We start from the raw sequence: 10,977 nt of genomic DNA on the forward strand, positions 1-10,977 counted from the left end.
TAAAGGCCCTTGCAAGTTGATAGAAGGATTTGTTCCTGCACTATTGAAACCATACACTTCAATAGAAATAAGATCAAGATACCAGACATCAGTGACAATTTAGATACGTTAGCAAACAGGACTTGAGAAAAAAACATGTACAGTTCATTTGAATTTTTCTAGTTTTTCCCACAGCTATAATAGATGTAAGGCTGAGTAGTCCAGCTTGCCTCCCTAACCCCAGAACATTTTACCCAGAGAACTTAAAAAGCACACAAGGCCAGCCTGGCTGCCCTGTGTTATATAGCAAAATCACAACAGTGGAAGGAGGGCTCTCAGCAGGTCGCTGAGTGAAGAAGTTGTTGCTAACAACAAGGACTGTTTGGACAAAGGTGGGAAAGCATAGCCGAGTTAAAAGTAGATTAATGGAAAGGCTTCTATGTCCCCAGCAGATTGGAACTAAAAAGGAATTAAAAAGTAGATACAGTTGCTTGTAAGATACTGAATATGGAAAGTCTAATGCCCAAGAATTGTAGAATACATGCTGGGAACAAATTTTTGTAGCCAGTTAAAAAGATGCAACATCTTACTTGCATTTCTTATTAATACATTTTTTTTTTTTGCTTGCTTAATTCCTCTTTTGAATTTTTAGCATGCAAGTCATTACACTTAAAAAAAATTAAACAAACCATGTTGAAGGCTAGATAACTCCAGGGAGACTTTGGCACTAAATCTGCTCTAAGCAGGCCACATACATGCCTAATTTCTTGCAAGCAAGGCAGCTAACTTAAAACCTCAGTCAGGACTACATCAAAGGAATGAATCTGTGTGGTTGGATCTCTTGTCAGAACTAGAGATGAGCCTCTTTCAAAAATGGTACTAACCAATTTTCCCCACACATGGCATATGAGGTTCTCCTCACCTGGTAGTTCAGCGGCAGGAATATTCTGCCTATACTGGTAGGCGAGCTCTCGAAAACTACGGAGACCACAACTGTAACAAAGCACTGTATTTCCAGTAATTCTGTAATCTGGGGAGGAAGCCAATTTGTACAGTTAGTAGAAATCTCTGAACAATTTCAAGAACAGTATGAAACCACTCCAAAATACTGGTTGTTGAATTACATATCATTCAAATGTATACATGAGGTTTACCTGGCAGCAAAAAGACACCTCTTTGAAGAGCTAATAGACTTTCATTTAACATGTTTTTCCATGTCAAACCCCTGGATGCCAGGTAATCCTGAAACAAAGTACAGTGTAAATTTATCTAGTCAAGGCTTAGAGATTTCAAAAGTAACGAGAAAAAGGTGTCAGCTAAATGGCATTTTGAAACGCTTGATATTTATAATTAAAGTTACTGATATTTCTTTAAAATCATTACCAGTACCACTACAGTATGGATACAGATTTTTAGACATTTAGAAATGCGTGTTCACCGTAACTTCTTTTGCTAAGACTATTATAGATGCTTAGCTTTAAACATGCAAGTTGTCCTACCAAAGTTAAACGCATGTTAAAAACTTCCTAAGAAGGTGAGATCCTAGCCCATGAGTCAATGACAAAATTCCCATCAGCTTTAATGAGGCAAGAATTTCACATAGTAAAAGACAACTGAGATAACGATATAGTACAAAACATGTTTCCTGCTTTATGTGAAAAGTAACTTGTCCAAAAGGGGTCTGGAATTTCCTTTTTTTTTTTTTTTTTTTTTTGTAGATTTGTAAAAAGGGTCTCCTTCAGGACTGTGTGTCCTCAAAAACTGCCGAAACAATCTTAGTTACCCATCCTTATACTTGTATGTAGCCTATAATGAATGCTAAACATACCTTTAGAATATCTGATTCATAGTGGTTGTTGCTTAGGACTCCATCTAAACACTTGTCACCAAGATTTATTTCTGTAAAGAAAAAGAGAGAAAGTTATTCTCTTTGGTTTGCAATAGCTAAAGAAGTTTTTTCTCCTGTAAGATGTATTGAACACAGAATACTAGTTTGTTCAAACACACATCAAAGCATGTGATCCTTCAGCCTCACAACTTCAGGCACTGATCCAAGAGGAGCTATTATGTACCCAACATCTCCCCCTATAGTCCAAAAGAGCTACTGTTGCTGATAAGCATGCATCAGCACTGCTATTTAGAAATATTCATTAAATATTCAGCTGGGTAATTATAATAACTCTTACCCATTTTAAAATCATAGTCTAAAAGTTTGTTAAGTGGGTTAAAGCTGTCCCGTCTTAAAATATTAGGGGACAATCGGTAGTCTTATTTTCAGTTATGTTTTCCAACCACGTCAAAATGTTGCAAAATTCTCAAATGTACAATGTGCTACTTAGAGTGCCTGATGCGACATGAGGACAAGTGTTCAAAGCATCTCAGAGTATGTCTGTGCCACTACCTAGGGCCAAACCCAGGTTCACCTCTTAGCTTATTCTCCTGGCAACAGCCTACCCCTTCCCTGAAAGCTAGGCTGCTAGACCCAGACCAAGTTTCCCCCTGGCCACTTGCCACCTGCAGGGTGTTTAAAAACAAAAAAACCCCAAACAAACCTATGCAGAGCCCAAAAATCTATTTCTGGCATGCAGGAATAGCACTCCCTGTCTTTATTATCCATAATTAAGAAGTCAAGCAAGGAGGAGAGACGAGTTGTGACCAAGATTCCCAGAAGGTTTCCGTTTGAATTTCCTGCTCCTGTTCTGGAAGTCAGTCTTACTGCTAGTCTTTCTTGCTGTGCTTCTGGCATAGTGCACCAACAAGTTAATGTAAACCAGAAGGACCCATGCTACTTGAGGGCAAGCCTTCAATTTACACCATATTGGAGGCATGGACATACCCTCAAAGCTAATACATATATACATACCCTAAAAAAACACATATACATGAACATACACACTATTTTATTTTATTTTTGCCCAGGTGATAGATCCCTTTCCTCCTAGGTAACTATGCTGAAGCCTAACTCAAAATAAAATATCATATTTTTTAAATAGTAAAATAAGCTTGCCAAGTCTTAAGCAAGCAAGATGTTACTGTACATGAAGTGGCTAGAGTCTATAAGAAACCAGTCCTTCCACCATACCACAGAATGGTGCCAAGCAGCCAGTACATGCCATCCGAGTGCAGCCCCAGTACAAGTGACAAAACGGTTGTAGACAAACTGTGCCTGGCAACACAAAGAGAAACCATGTCAGGGCCAATGCACTCTGCAGTGCCAGAAAAATATCACAAAGCAGCACAGTGATCCAAATTCATTAGGGGTTAACACAAGACAAACAACACTGATCCACAGGGCAATTAAACTGACACAGGTAGTGGTTTTAAGGAATGTTTTAATGCACCACATAGATTCAAGCTTTTCCACGCTACAGTAGAAAGCTGCTAATATATTTTAAAACAGTTTACATTACCGTGACTAGAGTTGAACCAAAAGCGAAACCGATCAACCACCTAAGAAATAAGATCATGCTTCTTTGGGCTTTAACAGCACTGACCTGACATTGTTAGAACATCTTTCACAAATAGACATATGATTAGTGTAAGAGCCTTATCTAGTCAAGGCTTAGAGATTTCAAAAGTAATAAAAAAAAGTAATAGAAGAGCCTTAGATCTGCACCCAGATAATAACTTCTACTCACATTGTTGAGGGGCAATGTGTGGATTCTGTTCACGTTCTGCTCTTCGGTCTGGCATTGGCTGAAAACAGCATGTGCATATCACATGACTTCCTTGAGATGGACACACATACTCTTGGACAGCTAGATAATGGGGGTAACGGGAGGGGGAGCAGATCAATGGATCACATTAATGTGGGACCATAATTGCTAGTTAATGTCATACAGACAGACACACACATACATCTGCAGAGCTGAAAAGATTTACGTGTGAGCCGTATCATTCCACTTATTCAGAGGCAATGCAGAAAGGAAAAGGAAACTGGCTTTAAGGCTTCAAAATAAATACAAAATACACACAAAATAGTTATCACAGAACAAACAAACTGTGACAAGGCTCCCGAACTCCCTCTTAACACACATCATAATTTCTCTGTCTACATTCTTTGTAGCATCCCAATACTACTTCATTAAGAAGTTTTCCATCTTACTGACCTGCAGGGAAATTAGTAGATGTGGATGGTGCATCTCCCAGTGCCTGCAATCCTTCTGCTTCCCCCTCCTGCCCTGGGCAAGGAGGTGGCTGAACAGAGTGTCGCCGATATCCTGGACACTGTCTGCACACTATATATGGCTGACTGAAAGAAGAAAAGTTAAAAGTTCAGCATTGCTGTGAAGTGAGCACCTTGCAAGTCAATTAGTCTAAGGAGCCACAATTGTTTATAGTAATTCAGTAACAATTAAAAAATATTTCATTCTTAAGTAAATACACATGCAGGGAAAAGAGAAAAACCAAAAGAGGAGATGTATGGTGGTCAAGCTATGAGGTGGTGGAGGCACGCCAGGATTGTCAGAGGGTGGAAAAACCCCCCAAAATAATAGTGCTACTGAAAAATATAACAAGAATCCAGAGTTTAAAGTGTCATCCAGAATTTAAAAATAAGTAAAGACTAACTCTAATACCTGGTGCATTAAGAGCTCCATCTGGAGCCAGGGGTGGGCCTACCCCATGCTGACAGGGTGGTAAGCCAAAAATAAAGCTCCTCAAAAATTAAAATTAAGAACTAAAACCAGATAGGTGGATCATGAAAATACTGCCAGGGCTCCAAAATGAGATGAGGATTAAATACCAGTTTTGCAAGACTCTGGCCTAGTTTGATATTGCAGGTATTTAAATCCACACAAAAGCAAAATGCATATACCTGATATCTGAGGATTCACTGTCTACATCTGAAAGTTCCAGCAGATCCTCAGAACTGCCTTCTTCATCTGAAAATGATCTTCGCACCTTGGGCTGCAGCATGTCTTGAGTGATTTTGTTTCGGGCATCCATGCTACGTATGTCCTCTTCATTACGACACTTATCTGAGAGAGAACACAATTTGAGCATGAAAAAGAAAGATTTTCTAAATGTGTACCCTGCTCATGAATTCAACTCCACAAAAGCAAAATTGCCATTCCACAAATTTGACAAGATCCACAGTGTTGGTGATTAATTGACTGCATTCTTTATTGCCTAGTATCTTTATTCATGACATTATTCTAATGGAAGCCAAGAGACCTTAATTCTATTCCCAGTTCCAAAGGCAGTATGGAATACTGGACAAGTAAGTCAGGATAAATTTTTCAAGGAGTATTTAATACACAATTAAATCTATATTCAAGATTGCCAAAAGTGAGAAGACTTTGGAAAAAAAAAAACAGCCTATTCTCTCAGTACTTTCTATCAATGATGACCCATCTCTCTCAAAAAGAAGGTAGCAAAGCTAAATTCCCTAACTCTTGTAACACACCTTCAGATCTAGTAGTGTAAGGGGTTATGCAATAAACCAGATGATTGGGTTTTACACTTTATTCTGACATACTAATTGGCTGTTTGTTAGTTTTTGTTCTCCTACATTCTTACACCAGCATCAGAGAAACTAGCAAAGCAGATTTTCCTAAGCTTACTTTCTTCATTTCTACCCTCCCCCCACTTGGCTGGTAGACTTAGTTTGCAATTAATATCCAAAATACATTATATGTATGCACACATGAGAGTCCATTCCACACACTTTTCCAACTTGCCTGGATGCTGGATCAGATAGGCCTCAACCAAGTTGTTCAATATATGGTTTTTACAAATTCGTTCAACTGGACAACGGCAAGTTGGACAGAGAGACGACCGTTCCATCCACCCTGAGTAGCAGGCAGCACAGAAGGTGTGCATGCAGGGCTGCAAGCTGGAAACAAATGTGAGAGCAACAAGAAATATCCGTGACTCAAAGTCCTTGGAAAAGGGTTGGCTTAAATACAAACGATGCAAAAATACTTCTGGTAATTGTTTGGATAATCAAAAAATACCATGAAGAGCTTTGAACAACCACAGAGACCAGTCTTCCCATGTGCTTTCCTAGTAAGTATTTCCCATGGGAACAGTACTACTGGAGAGATCATTAATGATATAGGATAATCAACTCAAAGAAACTGAATCAATAGTGACTGAGACTCTACTGGAGATCACTGGATAATCTTGGGATTTTCTAGGTTCTAGAACATGGCAAATACAGTGGCATTGATTAAACAAATCCAGTGGTCATGTACCTGGCTACTGCTGATGTGAACTAAAATTAATCAATCATGGGATTTCCATACCTAAGTGACTCAATCCATTAAGTCCTGTACCATGCCTCAGAATGGAGTCTATGCTCAAGACTTTCAAGACTGACAATACTTCCACCAATTGGCTTTAAAAATTCCAGGTTAAAGTAACTAGTCAGTACTGCATGGTGGGAAAGTTCTAGTCTCGACCCCCAGCATGTGCACAATGCAGAGAAAGCCTCAAGCTTCCAAAAAACATCCAAACACACTCACTTCCAAACAACTATATCTTATTCCTTCTATTAAGTCCCATATAATCCAAGGTGTTTCTTTCCAACCACACATACCTTACACAGTCATGCAGCAATTCCTGGCAGATAATGCAAGTGAGTGTTTCCTCCATTTTATCGGGTTTCACATTTGATGTTTTTGCATCTTCTGAGCCAATCTTAATTATACATTCACTTGAAGCTGTCACCTGAAGATATGGAGTAGCATCCTCATCTACAGAGGCAAATCATTTTGAGGTTATAACAACGAGACACTTCACTATGGTTTCCAAAGACTATTTATTCTTACTTTGAGAAAAGCTCCCAAAGATACCCACTTCGATTCCCAACTTGTGCCAATCAGTAGTGCTTGGCAGTGAACAAGACATTGGCTAAGGTCCTAACTTAGCATACTATGATTTCTGCTTAGTTTTAAAAAGACAAAAAGCACTGGAGTTATTGGGTCAAGAATGGAATAACAGAAAGCACAGAACAGACCACAAGGAACAAAAAATTACTGATTTCAACAAGCATTATTTGCAGTGGTTCTCAGGACATGTGCTTTATAACGCTCAATTACTACAATATAAAATAGTTTCATGAACATCAGAGGTCCATACCCAGTTTAAATATACCCAATAAAGTCCTTTTAGGTTTAGTACGACTGCATTTTTAAATCAGTTCACATTAGTAGGGAAATTATTTTTACAGCAGAACAGCCTAACTTTCAGAAGGTATAGTGTGTGCCTTGCTTTTTACTTCAGACTCTTACACTGAAGTGTCTGATGAGCTCTAATAAATCATTTAAGATCCCTGTGTTTCACTTTAACCAATATACCTGGAAGCATCTGGGTATATTACACAATGGTAGATTTTTCCTTTAAAAAATTATTTTAAAGGATTAAAATATAACCTAAATAGTATATTACAGCACTATGAAATCTACTAGCCTCCTTTTATTTTCTTCTTAGCAGGTTCCAAGTCCTCCTCCACCTCTTGGGGTTCCAATGTACAAGTTTCTGTTTTCTCTTTATCAGAAACACCTGAAGTGATGGTGGAGCTTTCACTATTTGCATCTAGCTGCCCATGTCCATCAGGTGATGCTCCTGGATACTTAGGTTCTAGGGTGGAGAAACCAGGCACAGGAGTGAAAGAAGACTGTGATCCTACAAAAGGAAAGCACAGAACATTAACAGAGGTACACAAAGAGGAAACAGCATAAAAAGAAAAATTAAACCTCACACACCAGTTCACGTGATGGAAACAATCCATATCAGACAATATGTATTTTGGTTCTATTTTTTCAATGTGTCTGACTATTTGAAGGATTCAAGAAGCTGGTACCTGCAATCAAGTCCATAAATACCAGAGTGCTTATACTCCATTTATAAAATATGTTCCATGTATACTTTCCTTGTTATTCATGGAGTGGTTTTATTTATGCACACTATATTTGATAAAAATCAAAACCACTAAGAGATCAAAGTAGCAATCTTAAGTTCTTCATTACTACTTGCATATTACAATTATTTCCACAACGGCAGTCTACCCCTGCACTTAAAATAAAGAATACATCAAGGCTTAAAACATACTTTGAACAGCATTTGAAAAAAAACAGTAACAGGAAAGAGGGCCAGCATTGTGATCAAGTCCTGCAGAATTTGAAGAAGGTACTCTCCAAGCTGGGATGGCCTAAGTTCACAAAACACAGTGCAACAGTAGACACAGAGATGGAGAGTGTACTATAGGTGAGGAGGAAATCTGAAATAATCATGCAACTCGATAAACTGGCACAACATCATGACAGTAGATTTTCACTTGATAGCCCATCTTAATAACTGTCCTTTATTCAAACCCATCTTTGCCCTCCAATTCCTCTATAACACTGCACTGGGCTATTGGACTACCTGCATTACATAGGAAGTCAGGCTCTGAAGGAACCATAATGATTTCTATTCTAAAGTCTCCGAATAAAACAAAACAACAATGGTGAGAGTCAAAATGGTTCCCCACAGAGTGTGGGCGCATATGCAAGTATTTATTCAAGGTTTGCTTTGTTTAATAATTGATATAGTTTCAGTCAGTTCACTTTCCAGTTCAGGTGGGAGATTGGGCAGGATGATGAACAAAGAAGACTGAAAAATGAAAAGGCTTATTTGCTTGAAGTAAACCTTTTGCCTCTTGAGTACCATTAACTCTCAAACTACTGATCTGGTTCAAGTTCAGACTGATAATATTTATCCTGTACGGCAAGACATTAATTGGCAGATACAGCAACAGAGCAACCATCCAGGGGTGCCAAGCTGAGAAACACTTCAAACTGACGAACACTGAATAACCCTTACCAGATGTTGAAGGATTATCCTGCTCAACAGACGCAGACTCAATAAGAGAGGTAGAAGAAGCATTAAAGAGGTTAGATGTAGAAGTAGATGGCTGTGGTTCCTCATAGCAAGACTGAGTGGCTGAAAGTGATGAGGTAATTTGGGTCTCATCATCACCTCTTTCTGTCCTTGAGGTATCTTTGGTCACATGGCACTCATTTTCAGCATTAGCTTCTATAGTAAGAAAGGAAAGGAGATCCCGGTGACAGACAGACATTCTCATCACATCTTTCACACTGAAAGTAACAGGTTTTGAAGGAATCAAGCTCTTAGTCACAGCAGCTCACCTCCCCTTCCCGGGTCTTGAAGTACTAGCTTTACTCACCTACTGGTTCTTGAGTTGCATCTTGTTTTATGTTGAAGGATTCATAGAGATAAGCGACATCTGGAAGGAGAAAAGATAGTGGAAGAAGTTTGATTATGGTTTTAAAAGCATTTTTATTTCTCCCCATTTCACCCCTACCCTTAGGTGGCTGCTTCCCAGACGTTTCCTGCAATGGAAGGGGTAAGTAGAGGAGCAGTTTAACACCTACATGTAAATGCTCCTACTTAGGAGGCAATTAGGAACAGAACAACTAGATCTTTTCTTCTCAGGAAACCAAGCAAAGTGGCTTTGTGTAAAATTCAACTTGTGCCAGCTATGGAACTAGAGGCTTAAACACTTCCTAACCATAAAATCCATTCCGTGTCAGAGTGAATTGTAAGTATCCCTATTAATGCAACTTTACTGGATGTTCTCTGGATAAGATTAAGAGGTGAGCTTAAATATGTTAATTTCTTCAATTTACTTATTTTTCAGTAGACTTATGTTATAAATAGAGCAAATCCCACAAAGAACAGAATAAGCCATTATACAAATACTATTTGCAGCTCTGTCAAACCTATCTTAAAAAATAAAATAGTTTTGTTTTCTCTCATACAGAGAACACTCCACACAGATGGAGCCCCAGAGATCTCACAGACGTGCCCCACTCTCCCCCAGACTCTTCATCCCCAGCTGCCAAGGTCCTTCAGAGACCTAGTCAGTCTGTTATAACCCTTTCTGACCAACTAAATCCTTCAATCTACTTCAGAACTGCTACAACAGCTATGCATCCTACAGCTAAATTCAGTGCCTGCCCTTTTAAGTACTGTGCATTCTGTTCAAATACATTATAACTGAAACATCTCAACCCATCTTAGAAAAATAGAGTTAATGAGTTCTTCAAACTAGTACTGACTACTACAAAGACATTTCAGGGGGAAGTCCTATAGGAAGGAAAGGAACAGAGATATACAGATATATAAAAGAGAAAGCATGTGTGTTACTGCTTTTCCATAAAACTATCACCATACACTGAGAATAAATTCTAAAATAGATTTCCTCTTCTGACCTTGCCATCAAGGCTCCAGTCACATGAATCTTAAGAAACTGTTGACTAGAAGCTTATAGATTTTTCATTTGGAGGGTACAACCAATTATGAACATTAATTCTTAGGCACTTAGATTGGGGTACCAAACTGATGAGAGGCTTTAGTATTAACCAGGGTTTTAATAGCACAGCACTTACAATGGTGCCTAATACTCTTCACAGTAATGTCTGAATGTATGCTGGGTTTTTGGTTGCAGCTGTGTTGGTCTAAGGACAGAAGCAGGCGAGGTTCTTTGAGTAGATGTGATATACTCAGTTGGTCTAATAAAAAATGTCACTTCTACCCAATGAACTTTGCCTGCCTATGTCTGAATATATTGCACATAGAATATGCTCACTTCAAAATCCTACTTCATGAGTTACAGTCCTGGTTTTAATACAGCAATTAGAATTAGCATTTGAAATGCATATCCCTTTCATCTATAATAGAGGAAATGTCTGAAAACTGAACACTTTTAGAAAAGTTAAAATGCACCGAGTATTCCACCATTATAACAATTCCATGAGCTAGTGGATTTCACACTGGACTGGGAACCAGGAGGCCTACATTCTATTCCTGGCTCTAACAATATTTTCTGTAATCTTGATATAATTGTTTTACCCCTTTGTGTTTCTCTCCTTTCACACTTTGTCTAATATTGTTTATTTGGACTGTAAGGTTTACAGGGCAGGAACTATTTCTTGGGCTGTATAATGTGTCCCTAATCTCAGGTGAAGATTATTGGTTCTAACATAATAC

At 38.6% G+C, this 10,977-nt stretch overlaps 1 protein-coding gene across 3 annotated transcripts in view; it reads right to left on the reverse strand.

Moving 5' to 3' along the window:
• CHFR (checkpoint with forkhead and ring finger domains) overlaps nucleotides 1-10,977 on the reverse strand; it is a 48,920-nt gene that overhangs the window by 10,762 nt on the left and 27,181 nt on the right. Inside the window, exons 5-16 of one of the 3 annotated variants that reach the window (XM_019507012.1) lie at nucleotides 9,152-9,211; nucleotides 8,788-9,000; nucleotides 7,393-7,485; nucleotides 6,521-6,677; nucleotides 5,661-5,815; nucleotides 4,796-4,958; nucleotides 4,089-4,231; nucleotides 3,618-3,737; nucleotides 3,062-3,145; nucleotides 1,808-1,878; nucleotides 1,134-1,221; nucleotides 902-1,009 (exon numbers count right to left, since the gene is read on the reverse strand). In XM_019507012.1, coding sequence (XP_019362557.1) covers nucleotides 902-1,009; nucleotides 1,134-1,221; nucleotides 1,808-1,878; nucleotides 3,062-3,145; nucleotides 3,618-3,737; nucleotides 4,089-4,231; nucleotides 4,796-4,958; nucleotides 5,661-5,815; nucleotides 6,521-6,677; nucleotides 7,393-7,485; nucleotides 8,788-9,000; nucleotides 9,152-9,211 — 1,455 coding nt within the window. Of the gene's footprint in view, nucleotides 1-901; nucleotides 1,010-1,133; nucleotides 1,222-1,807; nucleotides 1,879-3,061; nucleotides 3,146-3,617; nucleotides 3,738-4,088; nucleotides 4,232-4,795; nucleotides 4,959-5,660; nucleotides 5,816-6,520; nucleotides 6,678-7,392; nucleotides 7,609-8,787; nucleotides 9,001-9,151; nucleotides 9,212-10,977 lie in introns of all 3 variants that reach the window. The other 2 variants (XM_019507011.1, XM_019507010.1) reach the window with 2 other exon arrangements.

Source organism: Gavialis gangeticus, unplaced genomic scaffold (assembly GCF_001723915.1).
Source record: "Gavialis gangeticus isolate Ggan-Ray unplaced genomic scaffold, GavGan_comp1, whole genome shotgun sequence".
NCBI classification, from domain to species: Eukaryota; Metazoa; Chordata; order Crocodylia; family Gavialidae; genus Gavialis; species Gavialis gangeticus.